The sequence below is a fragment of the Aquarana catesbeiana genome, linkage group LG12, assembly GCF_042186555.1.
Source record: "Aquarana catesbeiana isolate 2022-GZ linkage group LG12, ASM4218655v1, whole genome shotgun sequence".
In the NCBI taxonomy this organism is placed as follows: domain Eukaryota; kingdom Metazoa; phylum Chordata; class Amphibia; order Anura; family Ranidae; genus Aquarana; species Aquarana catesbeiana.
Window position 1 is genome coordinate 226,260,358 of NC_133335.1, and position 22,479 is coordinate 226,282,836.

Below are 22,479 nucleotides of genomic sequence, written 5' to 3' on the forward strand. Positions count from 1 at the left end.
GCTGGCTAGGTTAATGGGCTCATAGGTATTTGATCTACACTATATTACCAAAAGTATTGGGATACCTGCCTTTACACGCACATGAACTTTAATGGCATCCCAGTCTTAGTCCGTAGGGTTCAATATTGAGTTGGCCCACTCTTTGCAGCTATAACAGCTTCAACTCTTCTGGGAAGGCCGTCCACAAGGTTTAGAAATGTGTCTATGGGAATGTTTGACCATTCTTCCAGAAGCGCATTTGTAAGGTCAGGCACTGATGTGAACGAGAAGGCCTGGCTCACAGTCTCCGCTCTAATTCATCCCAAAGGTGTTCTATCGGGTTGAGGTCAGGAGCCTTTACAGGCCAGTCAAGTTCCTCCACCCCAAACTCGCTCATCCATGGCTTTATGGACCTTGCTTTGTGCACTAGTGCGCAGTCATGTTGGAACAGGAAGGGGCCATCCCCAAACTGTTCCCACAAAGTTGGGAGCATGAAATTGTCCAAAATGTCTTGGTATGCTGACGCCTTAAGAGTTCCCTTCACTGGAACTAAGGGGCCAACCTAACCCCAGAAAAAAAAACCCACACCATAATCCCTCCTCCACCAAATGATTTGGACCAGTGCACAAAGCAAGTGCCATTTGGGGTGGAGGAACTTAACTGGCCTGCACAAAGTCCTGACCTCAACCTGATAGAACACCTTTGAAATGAATTAGAGTGGAGACTGCGAGCCAGCCCTTCTCGTCCGTCAGTGCCTGACCTCACAAATGCGCTTCAGGAAGAATGGTCAAACATTCCCATAGACACATTTCTAAACCTTGTGGACGGCCTTCCCAGAAGAGTTGAAGCTGTTATAGCTGCAAAGGGTGGGCCAACTCAATATTAAACCCTCCGGACTAAGACTGGGATGCCATTAAAGTTCATTCCATTGTTGCCTTGGTGGTACGTTTTGGGTCATTCTCATGCTGGAAGACCCACCCACAAGCGATCTTCAGTGGTCTGGCTGAGGGAGGAAGGTTCTCATCCAGGATTTTACAATACATGGCCACATCCATTGGCCCCTCAATGCGGCAAAGTCGGCCTGTACTTTTAGCAGAGAAACGGCTCCAAAGCATCATGCTTCCACCTCCGTGCTTGACTGTAGGGATGGTGTTCTTAGGGTCATAGTCAGCATTTTTCTTCCTCCAACCACAGCGAGTCCTCCTCCTCAAGAAGGCACATGTACAGTCATGCCAATGAACATCTAAATGATTCAGAGAAGGATTGGGAGGAAGTACTGTGGTCAGATGAGACCAAAATTTAGCTCTTTGACATTAACTCGACTCGTCGGTTTTGGAGGAAGAAAAATGCTGACTATAACCCTAAGAGCACCATCCCTACAGTCAAGCAAGCAGCATTTTTCTTCCTCCAAAACCGACGAGTCGTAACTGATCTTTCCTGGTAGACTTTCAGGTCAGCCAAGTCATCCCTCCCTAGTGCTGTTGCAAGTAATTAGTGACTGAATGTGGGGGTGGGGGGATTACCGCCCTTTTATGTACTAGTAGGTAGTTGTCCTGTAGGAGTCAGGTGGCAGATCTGATCCATCAGTGGGCTGAAATACGAAGCTGCCATGAAAGAAAAATGATGGTAAGCAACTAAACAATTTTCCATAGTCTCAACAAAACTGGAGTTGAACTTTAAAGCTTAACAGTCCTCCACTGCAGAGGAGCCGACATTCCTGTGTGGTCGGTCCCACGCGTTCACCACCAACAAAACTTCTAAGGTTTGACACAATTGTTGATAAGGTGTTTGTTGAAGCTGCGCTGGGTGTAGCACTTGTTGCAGTCCGGGCAATAGCGCATCTTCTCGTGCTTCGCCAGTGCCGATCGCGTATCGAGCATTTTGCTGCACTTCTGGCACTGGTGCGGTGTTACTCCAACGTGCCTCCGCTGGTGAATGACCAGGCTGCACCTATGCTTGAACTCTTTGCCACACTCGTCGCAGGTGAAAAGCCTTTCACCAGAATGAGCGCGCATGTGGATGAAGTACTGTGACTGGTAGTTGTACTGAATCCCGCAAATGTCGCAGCAGTAGCGCAGTTTGCCGTGCCTCTTCGACTGGTGCGCCTGGAGCCCAGCGGCAGAGTCAAAGACTCTCCCACACTCTTCACAGTCGAAGTCTTCCTCGGGTTCATCCTCGATGTGAGTCGCCTGGTGCACCTCCAGATCCCCCAGGCTGGGGAAGCAGTCGTCGCAGATGTCACACCAGTGCATTTCCTGCAATGCCACCTCCTTCTGTTGCTTCCTCTTCTTCTTCATGTTCTCTATAGACTCCATCTCTTCGTTTGGGACGACAAACATGAGGCTCGGCATGTCTCCGGTTTTCCAGGAAAGGTACGGCTTTTGGAAGTTTTTCATCGGCTTTCTCTTGCGTGCTCTCCTGGACTTTGAGGCTTCAGAGCTGTCATTGTGTGTCGTACCAGAGTTCTGCGATTCGTCTGCTGCCTCCACACCTAAGGCGAGGAAACAGAAGCGTCAGGAAAATGTAGAGGGGGGCACAAGATCAAACATTGAAAGGCACAGATTCAAGAAGCAGACACACCCACAAACATGTGAGTAGCTCGATGAAGTCTGCTTATTATGTGGCTCTCAGGTTAACCACTGAAGCATCGTAAACTGTGTTTACGATGCTTCAGTTTATGAATGGAGAGGAGCTGCAGTCTCCTGTCCATTCATGTTCAGTGCAGCTGAGACTGCTGAGAAAGGGACTGGGGAATCTCTATCCTCAGTCCCTTTCCATGTCTCAAAGGGGTCACCAAAGCCCCCCTACCCCCCCACGAGGGTTAAAAAAAAAAAGAAAAAAGAAAGAAACATTGTAATAAATAATTATTTAAAAGTAAATAAGGAAAAAGCGTGCACTAAAATAGCCATGTCCAAAATATTCTGGAGACAAAAAAAAGGGTAGTACTAAGTATTACCAAAAGGGCGGACTTTATAGGCTAAGAAAACAATGGAGAGGAAGAGTAGTATAAACAAGTTTGTTAGAATTTAACATAACATAGAATGATCAAAAGAGATAAAAAAAACAAAGCATATATGCATCTGTGTTTATGTGCAGTGAGCCCTTGTACGTGTACACGTTTCGCCGTTAGGTTTCTTCAGGACATGGCCAAGGTTCAAACACGAAACAGATAAGAGAACATAGGAATTTGTGCAGGAATTTTCTGTCTCCCAGGGGCATACTCTTTACATCAATTGTGGACATACAGCGATTGGCTGTCAGGCTTATTCAGCCACTAGCACTGCTGAAGCCGAATTAAGCACATATGTCTCATGTACTGTGGACGCCATTGTAACCTTGCTGGCCTCTTTCTGACCAGGAATACAAGCTTCCTTTGCCCCTGCTCACAGACTTAGCCAAATAGACTGTGATTTATTCGTACTTTCAAAACTCACCGTCCATCTGATTCTGGGTATATTTGATAGTGTAATCCAAACTAAGATAGAGAAATATGTTCTCTTATCTGTTTCGTGTTTGAACCTTGGCTGTGTCCTGAAAAAGCTTAACGGTGAAACGCGTAGACGTACAAGGGCTCACTGCACATAAACACAGATGCATATATGCTATGTTTTTTATCTCTTTTGCTCATTCTATGTTATGTTAAATTATAATAAACTTGTTTATACTATTCTTCCTCTCCATTGTTTTCTTAGCCTATAAAGTCCGCCCTTTTAGTAATACTTAGTACTACCTTTTTTTGTCTCTATTTAAAAGTAAAAATTGTAAAAATAATAATAAAAAAAAACAAAACAAAAAAACACTGACACTGACTGTGCACTCCCCCCAAAAAGAAAGCATTCTAAAAAAATATATATATATAATTGTAAAAAATAATACAAAAAATAAAAAGTAAAAAATTAAATTGTAAAAATAAAAAAAAACAACTGACATACGCCTCATCAGTGCCACCTATCAGTGCCCATCAGGCTGCATATTAGTGCTACTGTCACATAACATAAAAAAAAAAGTATCGGTATCGGCAAGTACTTGAAAAAAAGTATTGGTACTTGTACTCGGCCTTAAATAAATGGTATCGGGACAACCTTAGCTAAAGGCAGACCAGGTCTGTGATGTCAGCGGGCTTTAGCCTGTCGTCTACTGAAAGCGGGTCACAGAAGTACAGCCAAATGAGCTTTCCCCGTACTTCTCCTTTAATGAGATCTGGTATGCAGGGTTTGTTAGAAAGGTCCCAAGACTTGGAAATGCCCAATCTTTTTGGTATGTGTTATTGTGGATTGTGCAGCTCAACGAAAACTGTGCATAAAAAAAGAGAGACAGAATGGCACCTGCAGTGGTTAAGCTGGCCCTAAGCTTCAGCAGGTACCAGACAAGATTTGATCCATCTATGGGCAGGCTGGTTGTACTGAGGTTGATCCATTGATCGACTTCATTACAGTCATCCTGTTGTTTTTTTTTTTTCATTCGATCACTGCTGATGGCTATAGCCATCAGCAGTGATCATTGTGATATGCCAGCAGGGAAGGCTCCCCGCTGGTAGAACACAATATCACTGCAGGAGGGATTACCCCATCAACACTGTATCGAGTCATTTTCTTTCCTGCAGCTCATGGTCTATAGCAGGGGTAGGCAACCTGAGGCCATCCAGCTGTTGCAGAACTACAAGTCCCATCATGCCTCTGGGAGTAATTGTAACTGCCAGCCTTGCAATGCCTCATGAGAAATGTAGTTCCACAACAGCTGGAGGGCCCCACATTGCCTACCCCTTGGTGTAATGTATGACCTGCTTTACTTTTTTTTTTTTTATTCAGCCAGCAAGACTTAGGTTTTTTTTTTTTTTACAAGGAATCCCCCTGCTGGGACAGTGCAATTTAACAGTGGAACCTGCTCCTGTCAGAATATGCAATGGCTGCCGTTTGACAATATTTTTCCACTAATTAAAGTTGTTGTAAACCCTCGTTTTAAAATAAAAATAACAAACATGCCTACACTTACCTGTTCTGTGCAATCGTTTTGCACAGAGCAGACCCTGATCCTCTTCTTCTAGGGAGCCCCACTGGTGCTCCCGGCCCCTCCTCTTCATCAGGTGCCGCCCACGGAAAGCTGCTTTTCCTGGGGGCACCCGTCTGGGCTCGCTCCCGAGTCCCGCTGCTGTGTCTATTGATACAGACAGTGGGGCTCCCTCACCCCCCCCTGCTTTCGTGTCACTGAATTTGATTGGCCATTAGCTCCTGCTGCTATCAATCTGCCCAATGAGGAGAGAGAACCGCGTCTGGAGCTGCTGTGCTCCTGCACATTGCTGAATCGAATCGGGCTCAGGTAAGACAAGAGGGGGGCTCTGGGGGGAGCTGGAGCACAGAAGGTTTTTCACCTTAGAATGCATTAGGGTGAAAAACCTGGAGGCTTTACAACCACTTTAATAAAACAACTGACTCCTGTTGAGCAGGGATATCCACATACTGATTGAAATCCCCCCCCCCCCAGTCGCTGCCAAACCAGCAAAATTTTCGGTCAATGTATGGACAGCTTTAGGTATTTGGTATTTTCTGCAGTAGTTTTGGATGCTCACCATCTCACGTGGTCAGAGCCAATGATAAGCGAGTACAGCCAGCCCTCCTGCAGCAGTTCTGGGCCGCATCAGTTCAAAAGGGGGGCCGAGCAGCAGGACCGGCTGTACTGCCTTATTGCTGACACTTGTGACTTTTGGATCCCTCTGCAGTACTGCTGGCTTCTAATCCTCTTTCTCCCTCCAGCTGCGCTGCGGGGGGGGGGGATCAGTTCTAGCATCTGCGCCCCCTTGCACCCGCTGCTGGGCCCCCCTGTTTGGCCCCTCTCCCCTGCAGCGGTGCCAGCCTCCTTCCTCTCCTGCTAGCAGCTGCCATGGGCACACAGGGAGTTCATATTGACCGAGCCTTCCTCTCCTAAATGAACACAATGAGTGATCAGTACGGTGTTTACTCTGCTTCGGTTTGTGAATGAACAGGAAGCCTCAGAGGCTTCCTATTCATTCATCTGTGCAGCTGAGGCTGCAGAGAAAGGGACTGGTTGATGAATCTCAGTTCCTTTCTCTATCTCAAATGCGAGAGATCAGGGGTTTGTTTAGATATTTCACTAAAGTCCCGGAGCAGGGCAGTTAATAAAATGTAAAAATAATTAAATAAATAAGATTCCAAACAAAAAAAAAAATGCAAAAAAAATAACATTCTAAAAAAAAAAAAAATGTAAAAAAATAAATAAAAATAAATAAAATAATAAAAAAAAAATAATTAAAACAAAATTAGGGACTTATCCATGCAGGTATGGTCGCGGTGTGCTAGTGCAGGGTTAAAGTAAATGCTCTCTGAAGAGCGATACCTGTGTAAGGGCTCATCCAAGGCTCTGCAGGGAAGAGCATATCCTCACTATCCTCCTTCAGATCTAAATAAAAAACAAAATCCTTTATCCCTGGAAATCCACATTATGCAGAAGGAAAATTGGAGCCATTGTTATATGCTGAAATCGTTCGCTTCCCGTTGTACTGGCAGGACCTACCGCCAAAGGTTTAATCTCCCCTATTTATCAAATGTTCAACATGATCCCCATAGATGTAAATAACCCTTATATGTTCAAATTGGAACGGACTCTGTGGCTACAACTCAGTTTAGACGAGTGGGAAACATTTTGGCGTATCGCTAACATATCTTCTATTCACACCTTATACAAAGAAAATGAATATAAAATATGATATTATTGGTACCAAACTCCTTCAGTCCTAGGCTTTACCACATATATTTTAGTCCTGTCCTAAAATACAACCTTTTTTATATAGTTTATGACATACTAAGTCCTCGTTCACATTGAGTGCGGATTTCAAAGCGGCATCTCGGTGCGACTTCGGGTGCAACTTTGAAGACATCTGTGCAGCTTCTATTGAAGTCGCACCCGAAATCGCCGAAAGTAGTGCATGTACTACTTTTTCAAAATTGATGCGGCACCGCAAAAAGTCAGCGTCCCATCAATTTGGGACAGAACAAAATGCGACTTGACATGCGATTTGACCTGACATATCGCTCCAATGTGAAGGAGGGGCTAAAAGCTGAACTCCAACAAACCTCTGAGGGCTTCACAGAACAGCTGTATTTATACTGAGATTAAATTACACACAGGTGGGCTCTATTTACTAATTAGGTGACTTCTGAAGGCAATTGGCTCCACTAGATTTTAGTTAGGGGTATCAGAGTAAAGGGGGCTGAATACAAATCTACCCCCCACACTTTTCACATATTTATTTGTAAAAAATGTTGAAAACCATTTATCATTTTCCTTCCACTTCACAATTATGTGCCACTTTGTGTTGGTCTATCACATAAAATCCCAATAAAATAGAGTTACTTTTTTGGTTGTAACATGACAAAATGTGGAAAATTTCAAGGGGTATGAATACTTTTTCAAGGCACTGTAACTGCTTTAATTTACAAAGGACACAACAGTGAGGGTTGGATACATAATAACTGAACCGCGCCATTCACACTGGGCCCGGGTTCACACTTCTCCGACAGGAAAGTCGCACGACTTCCGATCCGACTTTGCCCTGCAACTTCAGTCCAACTTTGATCCGACTTAATGTGACTTTTTACACTCTGTGGCTTTGAAGTCGTGTCAAAGTCAGACCAAAGTAGTGCGGGAACCTTTTCTAAAGTCGGAGTGAATTGTGTAGCATCAGTTAAGTTCTCATAGGAAAACATTTCATTTGACATGTCACACCAGTGTGAACCGGGCCTTATTATGTGATGTAGATGTTGCGACCTGCTAGTTATTGTGGTGCATTCTGTAATCTGTGTAGCACTGTATATGTTGTGTTCTTTAATTCCTCTTGAAACTTACATACATAACAGATTTATACATTACTTACCATCCAAAGGGGATCTGCCATCCTCCTCCTCCGGAACAACTAAAAAAAAAAAAGTAGAGTAGAGTAGAAACCTTGAACTGGATATTTCTTACCAGCACAACAAAATCACTGAATGGTACAATTATATTAGACTTGAGATTTCCTGCAGTAGTTTGTGTATCTGCCCCTCCCACAATGATGAGATTTCCTGCAGTAGATTGTGTCTCTGCCCCTCCCACAATGCAGAGCTTTCCCTGCAGTAGTTTGCATCTCTGCCCCTCCCACAAAGGTGAGATTTCCTGCAGTAGTTTGTGTCTCTGCCCCTCCCACAATGATGAGATTTCCTGCAGTAGTTTGTGTCTCTGCCCCTCCCACAAAGGTGAGATTTTCCTCCAGTAGTTTGTGTCTCTGCCCCTCCCACAATGGTGAGATTTCCTCCAGTAGTTTGTGTCTCTGCCCCTCCCACAATGATGAGATTTCCTGCAGTAGATTGTGTCTCTGCCCCTCCCACAATTATGAGATTTCCTGCAGCAGTTTGTGTCTCTGCTCCTCCCACAGTGGTGAGATTTCCCTGCAGTAGTTTGTGTCTCTGCCCCTCCCACAATGATGAGATTTCCTGCAGTAGTTTGTGTCTCTGCCCCTCCCACAATGGTGAGATTTCCTGCAGTAGTTTGTGTCTCTGCCCCTCCCACAATAATGAGATTTCCTGCAGTAGTTTGTGTCTCTACCCCTCCCACAATAATGAGACTTCCTGCAGTAGTTTGTGTCTCTACCCCTCCCACAATAATGAGACTTCCTGCAGTAGTTTGTGCCTCTGCCCCTCCCACAATAATGAGATTTCCTGCAGTAGTTTGTGTCTCTACCCCTCCCACAATAATGAGACTTCCTGCAGTAGTTTGTGTCTCTGCCACTCCCACAATGGTGAGATTTCCCTGCAGTAGTTTGTGTCTGTGCCCCTCCCACAATGTTGCGATTTCCTGCAGTAGTTTGTGTCGCTGCCCCTCCCACAATGGTGAGATTTCCCTCCAGTAGTTTGTGTCTCTGCCCCTCCCACAATGGTGAGATTTCCCTCCAGTAGTTTGTGTCTCTGCAGAAAATAGAAATAAATTCCTGGAGTTCCACTTTAAACATTAAAAAACACAACAACAGTCATCTTCTCTGGGGACCTACCTAATTTCTTTGGCTTACTCTTCCTGCGGTTAACTCTTTTGCTGTAGGTAGAGGGTACAAGAATGCCGAATCCCGGGGGAAGGAAGGACACGGTGCTGTTTTCATATTGTGTTAGAACTGCCAATAGACAAAAGGGGAGAGATCAACAGGAGGAAAACCAAACTACAGATATATAAATATATAGATGATTTCTGGGTATTTATTTTATTAATTGGAGCTCCGATAAATATGTGTGGCAGTACAATGTAACATACAAAGGTGCAGATAATCCCTTTTACTTCTATAGATCTTCTGGTTTATGGAATCATCTCTGGAGATCCTTCAAGTTTGTCATTTGCTTTCTATCAAAAAGGAATAAAATGATTCTGCTACCTGAACTTGAGGTAGTTGTATATACCTTCCATATACCCAGCAAAGTGACTGACCTCAAGTTATACACAGAGATTGAACAAATCCTCCTACATAAGTTGTACCTGTTTATCTGAAGTCTTCTCTTCTCTATATCAATTCAAAGTGCAGAATTTACAAAGCTTGTCTGAGCTGTCAGGGAAAAAAGGGGCGGAGAGCTGAAATTACACTCTGTAGAGCTCAGTGAGGAGAGCTCTGAGAGCTGATTGGAGGGAAGGGACTCACCCCCCTTCACATAGCACACAGGAACGGAACTGATGCTGTCAATCACAGGCTGCGTCCCTCCCCGTCACCTTTTTTCTCTCTGAAAAATTACACTATAGAGGGGTATGCTTTGTTCATATTTCATGTCTGAGGTTTACAACCACTTTAACCACTTCAATACCAGGCACTTATACACCTTCCTGCCCAGGCCAATTTTCAGCTTTCAGCGCTGGCGCAATTTGAATTACAATTACGCGGTCATCCATCACTGTACCCAAACTAATCATTTTTATCATTTTGTTCCCACAAATAGAGCTTTCTTTTGGTGGTATTTGATCACCTCTGTGATTTTTATTTTTTGCTCAACAAATAAAAAAAGACCGAACAACAAAATTTTGAAAAAAAAAAGGTTTTTCTTTGTCTCCGTTAAATTTTTTTGTAAATAAGTACATTTTCTTCTTCAATGATGGGCACTGATATGGCTGCACTGACGGGCACTGATAAGGCGGAATTGATGGGCACCGATGAGGTGGCACTGATAGGCGGCACTCATAGGTGGCTCCGATGGGAACTCGTAGGCAGCACTGATGGATACTTATGGGTGGCACTGATGGATACTTATGGATGACACTAATAGGTGGCATGGATGGGCACTGATAGGTGGGCACTGATGGGTGGCATTGCTGGGCATCACTGAATTCATTTGTTCCATAATGGTGCCAGTCAGTGCCCATTTGTAGGCACTGATTGGCATAGATTGGGCATTCATTTGCACATGTGGATGGCCATGGGGGATTTACCTGGCCATCCACATGTTATGTGCTTCCCTGGTGGTCCTGGGCGGCTTCCCTGGTGGTCCAGTGTGGGCATCCGAGGGGGGGCTGTGCTGATAAACAATCAGCACAGACCCCCCCCCTGTCAGGAGAGCCGACGATCGGCTCTCGTCTATTCGCGTCTGTCAGATGCGAGTGAGGAAAAGCTGATCAACGGCTCTTCCTGTTTACATCGTGATCAGCCGTGATTGGACACGGCTGATCACATGGTAAAGAGCCTCCGTCAGAGGCTCTTTATCGAGAGCGGTGTGTCTGACTGACACAACGCTGATCGCCGCGATGCGCGCCCCCACAGACGCGTGGAGGCTGTTATCCTGCAGGACGTCATATGACGCCCAGTCAGGATAACTGACCCACCGCTCGGCCGTCATTCTGCTATAGGCCGGGCGGGCAGTAGTTAAAAGGAAAAGTTTAATTTAAAGCAAAGTGCATTTACCTTTTTTGCCCCCTTTTCCTGACCAAAACTAACCTACCCTCCCCCCCTACAGATACATACTTATCTCGATCCAATGACTGCAGTTCTGCTGTTTTTTCACATCCACAACATACGGCACAAATCTTCACTGTCCTGACCACACATGCACATTACAGCTCAATAATGATGAGTGTGGGTAGGTCCTAGTCCAAATCCAACTGAGCAGGCCCGTACCGGCTGCAGGGCAAGGAATACCTTAGCTGCATATAATTGGCCCGGTACAGATGACAGCTCAGGATCCAAACATGTCTGAGCCTATACATGCAGACCCATAGACTTCTACGGGGCCCCCCTCAGGCTTCAAGACAAAGTCCTATAGAAGTCTATGGGGCTGAAGTGTGAAGGCACAGCCAGGACAGTGAAGACTGGAAATTCCCCTATTGTGGGACTTTGTAGGCACTTCAATCATATAACAAGTGAATTCATAGAAACAGGTTTAATTTATAAATCATCAGTAAAAAAAAACAAAAACACAGAATATACATGGTATGAGCAGCTAAAAGTACACCAGATGATACAAGATGATGCTACAAACTGGTATCCTCCGACCGACGCGTTTCAGACACTATACAGCTCCTTCATCAGGGAGTGTAGGAGGTATCATTTGTAGTCACTCAAATGGTGTATTGATGAACATTCCATGTTTGGTTTAAAAACAAAGTCTCACCCAAATTAAATTCTTATAATTTTTTTGAGACAGATAAAGCTTTCTTTTGGTGGTATTTAATCACCACTGTTTTTTTTTTTTGCTATAAAAATTAAAAAAAAGAACAAAAATTTAAAAAGAAAAAACGTTTCTTAGTTTCCGTTATAGAATGTTGTAAATAAGTAATTTTTCTTCTTCACTGATATGTGCTGATGAGGAGCCACTAATATGCAGCACTAATAGGTGTCACTGATGGGCACTGATGAGGAACCACTAATATGCAGTACTGATGGGCACTGATCGGCGGCACTAATATGCAGAACTGATAGGTGACACGGATGAGAAGCCACCAATATGCAGCACTAATAGGGGGCCCTGCTGGGCACTGACTGGCATCACTGCTGGGCACTGTTAGGGCTGCACTGATAATAAGGGCACTGATTATGTGTGCAGATCTCCCCTGTGAGGAAATGCCGCTGAACGGCTCTCCTCTCCTCACACTCTGTCAGTGTGAGGAGAGGAATGCCGATCACCAGTACTTCCTTGTTTACATGTGATCGCCTGTGATTGGGCACAGCTGATCACATGGGTAAAGAGCCTCGCCATTGGCTCTTTACCGAGATCGGTGATGCGCCGTGTCCCAGGGACAGAGCGCACCACCGATCGCCGCGCTGCACGCCCACAGCGAATGGGACAACGTCATATGACATCATCCCAGAACAAGAGAGCCGCCGCCGCCCATGATTTGCCAATAGGGCGGGTGGGAGGTGGTTAAAGTACACTTATCCTTCAAAAATGGGAGCTGTCACTCAACACCAAAAAGGAATGAATAAACCACTTTAGCTCATCATCCCAGTATAACCACCGAAAGTCCAGCGATGTACGGGTGCGTCGCTGGTCGTTAAAGGAAAAAGTCTGATGACTTCCCACTGTGATTAAAGGAACAATATGAGAATTAATCTGTATATATAAGAAAAAAAACACATACAGGCATACCTCGCTTCATGTACCCTCATTTTATGTACCGTCAGTACGGGCACATTAGCGTCTATGGGAAATCTTGGTCAGCTTGACATGGCACTGCTCCCGGTTTTTAACTTTGGCGTCTATGGGAAATCTAGGTCAGCTTGACATGGCACTGCTCCCAATCTTTAACATTGGCGTCTATGGGAAATCTAGGTCAGCTTGACATGGCACTGCTCCCAATCTTTAACATTGGCGTCTATGGGAAATCTAGGTCAGCTTGACATGGCACTGCTCCCAATCTTTAACATTGGCGTCTATGGGAAATCTTGGTCAGCTTGACATGGCACTGCTCCCAGTTTTTAACATTGGCGTCTATGGGAAATCTTGGTCAGCTTGACAAGGCTCTGCTCCTGAACCATATGTGACAGGGACAACAAACTTGGGGAGCATCGAGAGGGGACCCAGGACTACAACATATCCAATTTTGGGGTCGGCCAGCCCACCTAGGTAATCAGTTATGCCTGTAAATGACTACTGCAGTGCAGTACATGCACTGAGAAGTGAAAAAAGGTATTGCTTCACTTTAAGTACATTTTCGTTTTACATACATGCTCTGGTCCCATTGTGTACTTAAAAGTGGGGTATGCCTGTATACTGTACATCTCTGCAATACAAGCACCTTCTACAGGTTTTATCCTTTTAAACACATTGCAAGTACAGAAATACCAGCTGATTTGCCATAAATCCGGTAGTGAGCGGACAACACCGTCCCTCTGCTGCACTGAGATTTCAAACAGTGGTGTCAGCCCTGCCCTGTTATCCTCTGCTAGACTACAGGACACCTCTGCCTTATGCTGTAGATGAACCGAGCGGAAGGGGTTCTGTAGTCTAACAGCCAAGAACTGGGAAGGATTGACAAAACTGCTTGCAACTTCAGGTGCAGGAGAGGCAGAGCTGTCAGTTCACTGCAGGACGTTTGGAGCTTACTGGATTTCTGGCACCAATGGGTATTTTTCTGTACTTGCGGCATTTTAAAAGGAATAACGCATAGGGAAAATATGCTGCATTGCAAATTTTTTTCTTTTTTTTTTTTTTTGCCATGGCATACTCTGTGTGTTCTGCGTGGTTCCTGCCTCACTTGGGACATATGAAAAGGAAAAGCCGCCATAATCCGTTGTATTCGAGGTGCTGAGGTTCTCATCCACGGGTTTTCCAGGATCCGCCGCCTCCGATGTCTGTTGAGTCTGCTCTCCGGCGGAGCTCTCAGGGGTCACCACAGCTCCATCTTCCTGTGAGGACTCTGCGGGGAAAAGACAAGAGGATGAGACAGTCTGCAGGAAATTTTCAATATGAGGCTGATGTTTACTATTAGCCCTGGTCCACACTGGTGCGACTTTGAAATCGCACTACTTCCGCGCGATTTCAAAGCCGCAGATCAGTGCGATTTGCACCTCCAATTTCATTTCGGCTTGCGAAAATTCGTTTACCTGGAGTCTTAGCAAGTCACAATGAAATCGGAATAAAGTAGCGCAGAAACCTTTTTCTGAGTCGCTGAAATTTGAACGCTTCTGTTGCCGAGAATGGGGTGCAACTTGTCATGTGATTTGGAACTGTCAAATTCGCAGGACAAATCACAGCTAGGGTTTGAACAAGGAATTACAGAGCAAAACTGTTCATTGTTCTTTTTGTATTGTCTCCAGGACAGGAAGTGAGTGGAAAGCTGTCCAATGGGGACACGGATGGCCATACTTCTCTTAAGTCGCCGGTTCACACCAGAATCGTGCAAATAGTGCATGCATTACTTTTGAAAAGCCGCACCAAATCGCATTGGTAAAGGGGTACCAAATCTATCTAGTGCTCATAAAAGCACTGCGTTTGCGATCTGCATTTGGGGTGCCGTTAACAATATATTGGCACCCACAGCAGACTGTAAAGGCAGTGCATTTTGAACGCGGTGCAGGAAACGTGCATGGAATGGGCCTTTCTCGTACCGCACTCCGGCCCCGATAGATCAACGGGAAAATGATTAGTGGCAGAGAAGGAAGGGGAAGGCTCTGGACTCTAAACACTGCCAGTGTTTGCATTTGTGATCGCTGTAATTGGCTATCGGTGATCACAAAGCACGGAGCTGCTCTGACTGGCTCTGTACATATTATCTATGATTTGTTCTGTCTGATGACAGTTTAATCACAGGCTTTAAAGAGGGTGCACTGGCTGCCCATGTGGGGTTTTCTGCAGTGCTTTTTATAAACAATGGTATTGAGGTGGTTAAAAAAGGGCCCTCGGGATGCTGCCCCATAAAAGTCCTCAGCTATACCTAAAGACAAAACTTGTTTTCACCCCCCCCTCTGAGTGAGCCGTAAGACCGCCTAGAGCGGTATCCTTTGTGTGGATCTACCTATAGTGTCTCTGCCCCACCAACAAGCCCATAATAAAGTCTTCCTCTCTCCCACATGGACCCCTAAATTATTTGTTGGGGAGCGTAGCGCCATCATTTGGCTTGATGATGTTACTGTAGGTGGGCGGAGCTGGGAACTCTAATAGATGTAGGTAATCAGAAAGGGATTCACCATATAAACATCTAAAAAAAAAAAAAAAAAGAATTAAAAGGAATATTTAAAATATGAAGGGATTGTTCAAACAGCAAGTGCACCCCCCCCACCAAGGCGTCTCCTCCTAACACATTAATCTGGATATACTGTACCCCGATCCAAGGGGGGAGGGTCAAAATCTTCAAGCAATTTGCTGAGCACATCATCATACTCCTGGCCTGCAGAAGCCATGTTGTCTGAGGTGGGGGGGGGGGGGGGGGCCTCACCGGAGCCGTCCTAACAGAAGAGAGAAGGAGGAAAAGATTGTGAGATACAGATTATACACCTCCCCCTAGGGGAGACCAGAGGTGAAGATATAAAACATATCCCCAAAAACTGCAAACCCAGGCTCCGCCCACCAGCCTGGGAGCAGGGATAGGTGGAGAGCCTGAGAAAATCACCATGTGAGCCGCTGTGACATCACCTGTCCCACTCCCATGGTATGGCTCCACCAATCCACATACAGCAAGAGTGCAGGGTCAGGAAGTCACACATGGCTGATAGGAGAGATGCACCACAATAAGTGCAAAGATCACAACTGTATCAGTGTTTAATATCAGTGATCAGACACAGGATATCCATGGGTAATAATAGTAATCACAGACAGGATATCCGTTAATAATAGTGATCACAGGATATCAGTGTATAATAATAGTGATCACTGGATATCAGTGAATAATAATAGCGATCACAGGATATCAGTGTATAATAATAGCGATCACAGACAAGATATCCGTGAATAATAACAGTGATCACAGGATATCAGTGAATAATAATAGTGATCACAGGATATCAGTGAATAGTAATAGTGATCACAGACAGGATATCAGTGTATACTAATAGTGACCAAAGACAGGATATCAGTGTATACTAATAGTGATCACAGACAGGATATCAGTGTATACTAATAGTGATCACAGACAGGATATCAGTGTATACTAATAGTGATCACAGACAGGATATCAGTGAATAATAATAGTGATCACAGACAGGATATCAGTGTATACTAATAGTGATCACAGACAGGATATCAGTGAATAATAATAGTGATCACAGACAGGATATCAGTGTATAATAATAATAATAGTGATCACAGACAGGATATCAGTGTATAATAATAGTGATCACAGACAGGATATCAGTGTATAATAATAGTGATCACAGACAGGGTATTAGTATATAATATTAATGATCAGACAGTATATCCGTATATAATAATAGTGATCACAGATTTATCATACATTGTTAAGTGCGGCGTAAACTGTTGGCGCTATATAAATCGTGAATAATAATAAATATATAGATGTATATAATAATAGTGATCACAGGATATCAGTATATAATATTATAGATCAGACAGGATATCAGTGTATAATAATAGTGATCACAGACAGGATATCAGTGTATACAAATAGTGATGAAAGACATGCTATCAGTGTCTCACCAGCAGTATTTGCACTCACACACCTGGCTACAGCATTCAGGACAGGAAGCAGCAAAGTCTGGAGTAAGCCAGCCTGCGATTGGCTCCTGCATTCAGCAGTCCAGCCGCCATGAACTCTGGGAATTGTAGTTCCAGCTCCGCCTTCCACTCTCGGTTTCTTCCAGTGAAGAACTACAGGAAGAAGCTCCCCTGCTCCGCTGACATAACTGACATACAGTACCCAATCACTGGCAGAGCTAGGGGGCTCTGCAGGTCTCTATGACAAGGATTACGTTGTCCTTGTTGTAGCAGCCATTTTCTTGTAGCCAATGTGCTCTGGGAAAATGGCTGCCTGCTTTAGAGCACTGACTTGTCTTGTGTTTTGTGCAGAGTGAACTTCCATGAGGGAATGGGAAGGACTAGTTTACTGGCTCACCCCCGCCCCCTAGACCCCCTTCTAACTAAGTAATAAAAGAGAAGAACTGGTGTATTCGGCTCTTCCCTGCATTCAGGCTCAGCTTGTGGATTTCCTAGCACTGCGTCTGTCAGCGAAACCAAAGCTGGATATAAACTAGTAGAACGTCGAATAAAAATTACAAAGATTCTTAGAACATTCAAATGTCATTCAAAGTACTTTAACATTTCCTTTGCTTTTACCTGCTATAAATTCATTCAAGAACTTTTTTTTTCATCCTGCGCCTTCAAATTTTCTTATCACTGCGGCTGAAAAAGAACATGGATTTGACCGCACTGATAATTAGAAAAACGAACGAATGTTCTTACAATGTAAAATGGCGAATTAAATTTCTACCCGGCTTTAACCACTCGAAGACCAGGCTTTTTTCTGACACTTTTTGTTTACATGTAAAAACCAGTATTTTGCCAGAAAATGACTTAGAACCCCCAAAACTTAACATATTTATTTTAAAGCAGAGGACCTAGAGAATAAAATGGTGGGTCTTGCATTGCAAATTTTTCATGCAGTATTTGCATAGCGGTTTTTCAACCATTTTTTTTTTTTAATACACTTTTTTGAATTTTAATGCTCAGAAACACAATATAATAATTGTTTGGTAAAACATGATGTAACGCTGAGTAAATACAGTGCCTTGAAAAAGTATTCATACCCCTTGAAATTTTCCAAATTTTGTCATGTTACAACCAAAAACATAAATGTATTTTATTGGGATTTTATGTAGACCAACACAAAGTGGCACATAATTGTGAAGTGGAAGGAAAATGATAAAAGGTTTTCAAAATTGTTTTAGAAATAAATATGTGAAAAGTGTGGGGGGCATTTGTATGGCGCCCCCCAGAGTCAATACTTTGTAGAACCGCCTTTCACTGCAATTACAGCTGCAAGTCTTTTTGGGGATGTCTCTACCAGCTTTGCACATCTAGAGAGGGACATTTTTACCCATTCTTCTTTAATACCAATAATTTTTATTGTTTTGAAGGTATTAAACAGTATCAAACAGTATAAATTGTAGACAATACAGAATGTACACAATATATATTGTAAACAGTACAATTCGCATACAGATTAGTGTATTTAGATATTCTGCTACATCGCAGTTTCGCCTAATACCTCTTAACGGTTGTTGACTATCGTTAATATGCTAGTATAAACTTCATACTAAATAGCTATTTCGGAAATAAGCTAGTAAAAGGACTAGTGTTCCGTCTATATACGATTTGGTTGTACTGGTAGTAACAATATTAACGTAACATAAATAATAATTAAATAAAATATAAACAGAAAATATGCAGCCTTGCCCATTCTTCTTCTTTGCAAAATATCTCAAGCTCTGTCAGATTGGATGGAGAGCGTCTGTGAACAGCAATTTTAATGTCTTGTCACAGATTCTCAATTGGATTTAGGTCTGGACTGTGACTGGGCCATTCTAACACATGAATATGCTTTGATATAAACCATTCCATTGTAGCTCTGGCTGTAAGTTTCGGGTCGTTGTCCTGCTGGAAGGTGAACCTCCGCCCCAGTCTCAAGTCTTTTGCAGACTATAATGCCGCGTACACACGACCGGTTTTTCCATCAGAATAAACTCTGACTGTGTTTACGACAGAGTTCCGACGGAGTTCCGCTGAAACGGACTTGCCTACACACGATCACACCAAAGTCCGATCGTTTAGAACCCGATGACGTACGACGGGACTAGAAAAAGGAAGTTCAATAGCCAGTAGCCAATAGCTGCCCTTGCATCGTTTTTGGTTCATCAGAATAGCATACAGACGAACGGTTTTCCCATAGGAACTGAATCCATCGGAAAGATTTGAAACATGTTCTATTTCTAGGTCCGTCAGAATTTTCTAAAGAGAAAGTCCGATGCAGCCCACACACGATCGGAATATCCGATAGAATGATTCTGTCGGACCTTTTCTGTTGGAAAGTCCGGTCGTGTGTACAGGCATAACAGGTTTTCTTCTAAGATTGTCCTGTATTTGGCTCAATTCATCTTCCCATCAACTCTGAGCAGCTTCCCTGTCCCTGCTGAAGAAAATCATCCCCACAATATGATGCTGACACCACCATGTTTCACAGTGGGGATAGTATGTTCAGGGTGCAGTGTTAGTTTTCCGCCACACATAGCGTTTTGCTTTTAGGCCAAAAAGTTCAATTTTGGTCTCATCTGACCAGATCACCTTCTTCCACATGTTTGCTGTGTCCCCCACATGGCTTTTTGCAAACTGTAAACAGGACTTTTTACGGCTTTCTTCCAACAATGTCTTTCTTCTTGTCACTCTTCCATAAAGGGCAGATTTGTGGAGAACACGACTAATAGTTGTCCTGTGGACAGATTCTCCCACCTGAGCTGTGGATCTCTGCAGCTCCTCCAGAGTTACTATCGGCCTCTTGGCTGCTTCTCTGATGAATGCTCTCCTTGCCCGGCCGGTCAGTTTAGGTGGACGGCCATGTCTTGGTAGGTTTGCAGTTGTGCCCATACTCTTTCCATTTTCACCTACCAGCATGTCATTGGAATGTGGGAGGAAACTCACTCAAGCGCAGGGAGAATATGCAAACTTCATGCAAATAGTGTCCTGTTGAGATTTAAACCAAGAACCCCAGTGCTGCAATGTAGAAGTGCTGGGCAATCCTAGATTGAGGGACATGATATTCATTGTAGTAATCAGGGGGGGTTGGGGCAGGACAAGTCAAGTTATAAGTGGCAGTGATAGTACATACAGACTATCTGCTCTGCACTAATCTGATAATGCATTATGATGTAAACCTCCTGGGTGCTTTCAAATGCAATCTAATAACACACAGAAGGTGGACAATCCCTGCGGCCCTCAACAATTATAGTACTGCAGTGTTGTCAGATTTATGGCTCTGTGAAGGTGATTGAATGGAATTACCATTGGCTGGTGAGTCTTTCTGCTTTTAAAGTCCATCCAATCAGGTATTAGCATTTCTATTTCTATTCCCGGCTTGGGCGGATGATTAGTTTCTACTTTTGAACCACTGTCATAATTTTCAGCTGAGTTACTTGTTTTTTTATTAGTAGGATCAGATCAGTCTATAACAAAATCACATTGGTGGCTCTACCATGGTCTGGATTTAAAGCTAAAAGCAAGGCAAAAGTATATTAAAAAGTTTGTATAGGCTCAGTAAATACTTCTGTGGAGTTTTTATAGTTCTCTATGATCCCAGAGTAGATTTTCTCTCACTTCCTGTCCTTGTGATACCAGGATAAGAATAGGGGGAGTGGTTGTCACTGGGGCAGGAAGACACAGATAGTATAAACTATCTGGAACAGGAAGGGGCCATCCCCAAACTGTTCTCATACAGTTGGGAGCATGAAATTGTCCAAAATGTCTCGGCATGCTGACGCCTTAAGAGTTCCCTTTAATGGAACTAAGGGGCCAAGCCCAACCCCTGAAAAACAAACCCACACCATAATCCCCCCTCCACCAAATGATTTGGACCAGTGCACAAAGCAAGGTCCATAAAGACATGGATGAGAGAGTTTGGGGTGGAGGAACTTGACCGGCCTGCACAAAGTCCTGACCTCAACCCGATAGAACTTATAGAACTGATAGAATTAGAGCGGAGACTGCGAGCCAGGCCTTCTCATCCATATCAGTGCCTGACCTCACAAATACACTTCTAGAAGAATGATCAAACATTCCCATAGACACACTCCTAAACCTTTGGACGGCCTTCCTTGCAGAGTTGAAGCTGTTATAGCTGCAAAGGGTGGGTCAACTCAATATTGAACCCTACGGACTAATGCTGGCCATACACTATACAGAAAATCGGCCGAACCCATTTTCGAAAAACGAACGTGCGACCGTGACCGCAAACGATCGTGCCATCATATAATGACCGATAAATTGTTCAGTGGACATGAATAAATAATTTTTTGTTCGTTTTTTTACATATACCTAGTGCAGACAGTTCGGACGGGAAACACATTAACCTTGCAATTTATCGTACGTTCGGCAGAAATTTTCCAAACTTCCCGTTCGTTTTTTGCCCACAAAAACGTCACAAACGATTATCGATTTGTGCCCATTAACTTGCCAAAAAACGAACGAAGTGTCTATACGAACTATTTTTCGGCCGATGTTTCGTATAGTGTATGGCCAGCATAAGACTGGGATGCCATTAAAGTTCATGTGCGTGTAGGCGTCCCAATACTTTTGACAATATAGTGTATGACTGATCCCCAAATTCTTCACCATTGCGTTGAGAAAATATATATTTTTTTTTATAGTATGTAGCCCCAAAAAAGAGATTTCCCATCACTTCCTGTACAGACAGGAAATTTCTCCTATGAGGTCTTACACTGCAGAAAATGTCTGCTAGGAGTTCTATCCCTTTCTCAAGCTTTCCTTGTCTAGAGTTGCACTTTCATTGCTGCTATTTCCCAGAAGAGGTATACAGGTGACTGGCCACTAGGCGGCAGTACAGGCAGCTCAAATTACACATTTTGATAATTACATTTTTTTTGGTTTGGGACTACTTACACATCCTTGGGACAACCTTGTCCACGTCAGATTGCTGGCACCTTTTAGCATCCACATTTGAGGGCCAACAATTGACAATGCAGCTGTGTCTAGTGATCTGTTCCATGCAGTTGCATACTTAGTTTAATTTTCAGTGTCTCAACCAGAAAAATCCACAACAATGCCATGGCTTAAGCTGACTGCCCTACCTTTACACAGGCTATTCCCCCTTCAGTCTATTATGCATGCTGCTGCTAGACTTGCACACCTTACTAAATGATCCATGACTGCTGCCCCTCTCTGCCAATCCCTTCACTGGCTTCCCCTACCCCATTGTATGACTGCTGCCCCTCTCTGCCAATCCCCTCACTGGCTTCCCCTACCCCATCGTATGACTGCTGCCCCTCTCTGCCAATCCCCTCACTGGCTTCCCCTACCCCATCGTATGACTGCTGCCCCTCTCTGCCAATTCCTTCACTGGCTTCCCCTACCCCATCGTATGACTGCTGCCCCTCTCTGCCAATTCCTTCACTGGCTTCCCCTACCCCATCGTATGACTGCTGCCCCTCTCTGCCAATTCCTTCACTGGCTTCCCCTACCCCATTGTATGACTGCTGCCCCTCTCTGCCAATCCCTTCACTGGCCTCCCCTACCCCATCGTATGACTGCTGCCCCTCTCTGCCAATCCCTTCACTGGCCTCCCCTACCCCATCGTATGACTGCTGCCCCTCTCTGCCAATTCCTTCACTGGCTTCCCCTACCCCATCGTATGACTGCTGCCCCTCTCTGCCAATCCCATCACTTGCCTCTCCTACCCCACTGTAAGACTGCTGCCCCTCTCTGCCAATCCCATCACTGGCCTCTCCTACCCCACTGTAAGACTGCTGCCCCTCTCTGCCAATCCCTTCACTGGCCTCCCCTACCCCACTGTAAGACTGCTGCCCCTCTC

At 44.3% G+C, this 22,479-nt stretch overlaps 1 protein-coding gene across 2 annotated transcripts; it reads right to left on the minus strand.

Annotated features, from left to right (window-relative positions):
* Nucleotides 1-815: 815 nt before the first annotated feature.
* Nucleotides 816-15,348, minus strand: LOC141113611 (uncharacterized). Of its 2 annotated transcripts, none has more exons than XM_073606819.1 (6): nucleotides 15,253-15,348; nucleotides 13,687-13,848; nucleotides 9,017-9,133; nucleotides 7,868-7,906; nucleotides 6,331-6,393; nucleotides 816-2,470 (listed from the first exon to the last, which is right to left on the minus strand). In XM_073606819.1, exons 1-6 carry the CDS (start codon nucleotides 15,329-15,331, stop codon nucleotides 1,737-1,739), a joined length of 1,194 nt encoding a protein of 397 aa, XP_073462920.1. In that variant the 5' UTR covers nucleotides 15,332-15,348; the 3' UTR covers nucleotides 816-1,736. The 2 variants fall into 2 exon arrangements, with proteins under 2 accessions (XP_073462920.1, XP_073462918.1); XM_073606817.1 differs by having other exon boundaries at nucleotides 817-2,470; nucleotides 13,657-13,848.
* Nucleotides 15,349-22,479: the final 7,131 nt, after the last annotated feature.

What these genes read in the sequence shown, in the direction of transcription:
- LOC141113611 (XM_073606817.1), bottom strand. Translation starts at nt 15,331, where the DNA reads ATGGCTTCTGCAGGCCAGGAGTATGATGATGTGCTCAGCAAATTGCTT. An exon ending in CCCTCCCCCCTTGGATCGGG is followed by an intron (nt 13,849 to 15,252) that starts GTACAGTATATC and finishes TTTTCCCCGCAG; the next exon opens with AGTCCTCACAGGAAGATGGA. An exon ending in GAGTAAGCCAAAGAAATTAG is followed by an intron (nt 7,907 to 9,016) that starts GTAGGTCCCCAG and finishes TTTTTTTTTTAG; the next exon opens with TTGTTCCGGAGGAGGAGGAT.